A 2847-nucleotide genomic window follows, 5' to 3' on the forward strand; every position below is an offset into this window, starting at 1 on the left:
AAAAATAATGAACAAATTCAAAATTTCCTGAAAAATGGCACTTGAGCTTCATATAGTCATGTTTCTGTCAAAAATCCAGCAAAGTCCAACGATTTAGTGACTTTTTGGAGAGAGTTAAATATCTTACATCACTCGTAGCGTTAGACAGAAACCCAAATGTTCTAAAATGTTCACTTGCGTGCTACGCTAGCTGAATTGTTGGACGTTTTTTGAATTCTGGAATTCAGCTATGCATCAAAGTCGACATAAATAAGAAGATAAAGGTAATTATTATTTTAAATGATAATATCTCTCAGCTTACATCTTAGTCGTAACGTATTTAATGATAAAATAAAAAAACATAATAACTAAATGACTTTGAGATCTTTTTCTTGTTAAAACTTTCTATGTTTTAAAATATAAATGTATGCGTAATAATTTGGTTCCTCTTTTCTATGTTTTTTATTAGAAAACTATATTTTTTTATAGTTGACAATAATTTTATAATCAGATATTTCATAAGATTCATTTACAAATATTCAATATTCTTTGTCATTATCGTAAAAAGAAATAATTTCCTAAATATTACATTACACCAATAAAGGTTTCGAAACAGTCTCGTTCGACTTTTTCTTTTTCTTGATATTTAAAATTGCTTGTATATCTTCTAAATACTTTCCTTTGGTTTCTGGCACAATACAGTTGCTGACGATAGGGCCCAAAATACACATAATAGCAAAAAACCAGAAAGTCCCATAAATTCCAACAATTTTACTCATTGGTGCGAATCCAAGAATTACAATAAATCCGACAAATGCTTCTGCAGTCAAGGCAATCGCAGCCGCTAGAACTTTGACCTTTATTGAAAAAACTTCTCCAACGAATACAGCCGGGACGTGAGCCAATCCTATACTAAATGTAATCACATGGGTCATTAGACCTGCAAATGGCAGCCAAGTAATGGAGCTTACATCAATCCCCAGGTACATTTTTAAGAAAAAAAAAACTCCAACTGCAATTAAAGCCACTGAAGTCCCTAATGCAGAAAAAAGGAGAATACTCTTCCTTCCAAGAATGTCTATCAAACTCGTTGCTATCAATCCAGCAATTACTTTTCCCGCTGTTAGGATCACTATCGAATATTCTGATCCCAAATAAAATTCCGATTTATTTAAAATTTCTTGACCATACACAACAATAGCTGTAATTCCTGAAAGCTGTTTTGTAATCTTCAGACACATTAACGCAATCAAACTTCTGCGTGTACCCCTGACGCTGTAAAGTTCTCGAAAACTGCTTTTTTTATTCTCTTGGCTTTCCAAAACAGCTTTTTTCATTCTTTCCAAATCGAGTTTTACATCTTCTTTATTATTGGTATTTCTCAGCTTCATTAGAGTTTTCATAGCCTCCTCATCTCGGCCTTGGATAAGATAAAAATATGGACTTTCTGGCATAAATAAAATTGTTAGAAAAAAAATTGAGGGGATGATAAATCCCAATTTGTTCATTGTTTCATAGGGAAGGAAAGCACCGATTGTTATCATGTAAAAAATTCCCAGAGAGAAAGATAAGATCTGGATGGAAGAGAGGGTTCCTCTGATTTTTTTGTCGGCAATTTCTCCTGCGTAAATCATGGCGACGATGAAACTGAAGTCGCTGATTCCAGATATGATTCGGGCAATGTAGAGACCATGAACTGATTTCGAGAGGTTTATTAGAGTCCAGCCAGCTACTTGAGATAATCCCACTAAAAGGAGACTATATTTTCTACCTAGTCGGTCCATCAGAAAAGGGCTGAATGTAAAACCCACTATCATTCCGACATAATTTAATGATGCTATGAGGGATCCTTGGATGTCTGATATGGGAATTTTAGATTTTTCACTCTTGAGATGAGGGATGGCTGCTGTTGACCAAGCAATGCAAGTTGCTGTTCCAGCCATCGTCAGGGAGGCTGTAAAAAATTAAATTTATCTATAAAATAATCCAGTTATAATTAGTATTAAAATAGTAAATTATGTGCCAAGAGGAAGAAAAGGGTCTTTATTGACGAGCATGTGTGATATAAACTTCGTTTGACAGTATCTTCTGTTATTAGTGTTTTCTGGAAAGGTTAAGTTTAACCTTCGTTTTCTACAATCAGTTTGAAAATCTAATAGCTTTGAGATACCCAATAGTTCGTGTGTCAGGTGGCGCTGTTGTCAAAGTCAAAGAGGTACCCTGCAGGCGTATATATACGGGATGTCCAAAAAGTTCCGGCATTAAAGGCAATTTCAAGGTCAACTCGAAAAAAATGGAAACCCCCCTTTTTGACATTAGAAACCGATAGAGTGGGGAATTTCACATTCAAGTATGTATTAAGGTCATATCTTCAATTTTACCTTGAAGGCCACTGTAAGGTCATTAAATTTTAACAAGGCCTGAACACCTCTGCGAACAGCAGCTTATGAAAAAATTGCATATGGATGGAAGTTATTTATTTCAATAAGGCGTATTCAATGGTGACCTTTAATTTGTCCTTGACGATGACCTTAAATTTAATTTCAAGTTCAACTCTTTTTTTGAATGAAAACCCCCCTTTTTGACATCGGAAATCGATGGAGCGGGAAATTTTACGTACAAATATGTATTAAAATTATAGGTTCAATTTGACCTGGAAGGTTACTCTAAGGTAATGAAAACTTTAACAATGTCTAAACCCCGAAACATGAGAGGCAAGAGGACTCACGATAATCAAGCTCCTCGAAACAGGAGAGGCAAGCCCACTCACGATAACACAGGCCGACAAAATTTGACAAAGGTCCGGAACCAGAGACCAGACCTAGTATACCCGAAGGTTTTTGCTGCGCTGAATCCGAATCCGACCTC

General features: G+C 35.4%; 1 protein-coding gene across 1 annotated transcript in view; it reads right to left on the reverse strand.

Annotated features, from left to right (window-relative positions):
• Positions 1-500: 500 nt before the first annotated feature.
• LOC117177356 (facilitated trehalose transporter Tret1-like) overlaps positions 501-2847 on the reverse strand; it is a 6587-nt gene continuing 4240 nt past the window's right edge. Inside the window, exon 2 of the mRNA XM_033367987.1 lies at positions 501-1933. Coding sequence (XP_033223878.1) covers positions 570-1933 — 1364 coding nt within the window. The 3' untranslated portion in view covers positions 501-569. The remainder of the gene's footprint in view (positions 1934-2847) is intronic.

Source organism: Belonocnema kinseyi, chromosome 7 (assembly GCF_010883055.1).
Source record: "Belonocnema kinseyi isolate 2016_QV_RU_SX_M_011 chromosome 7, B_treatae_v1, whole genome shotgun sequence".
NCBI lineage: Eukaryota > Metazoa > Arthropoda > Insecta > Hymenoptera > Cynipidae > Belonocnema > Belonocnema kinseyi.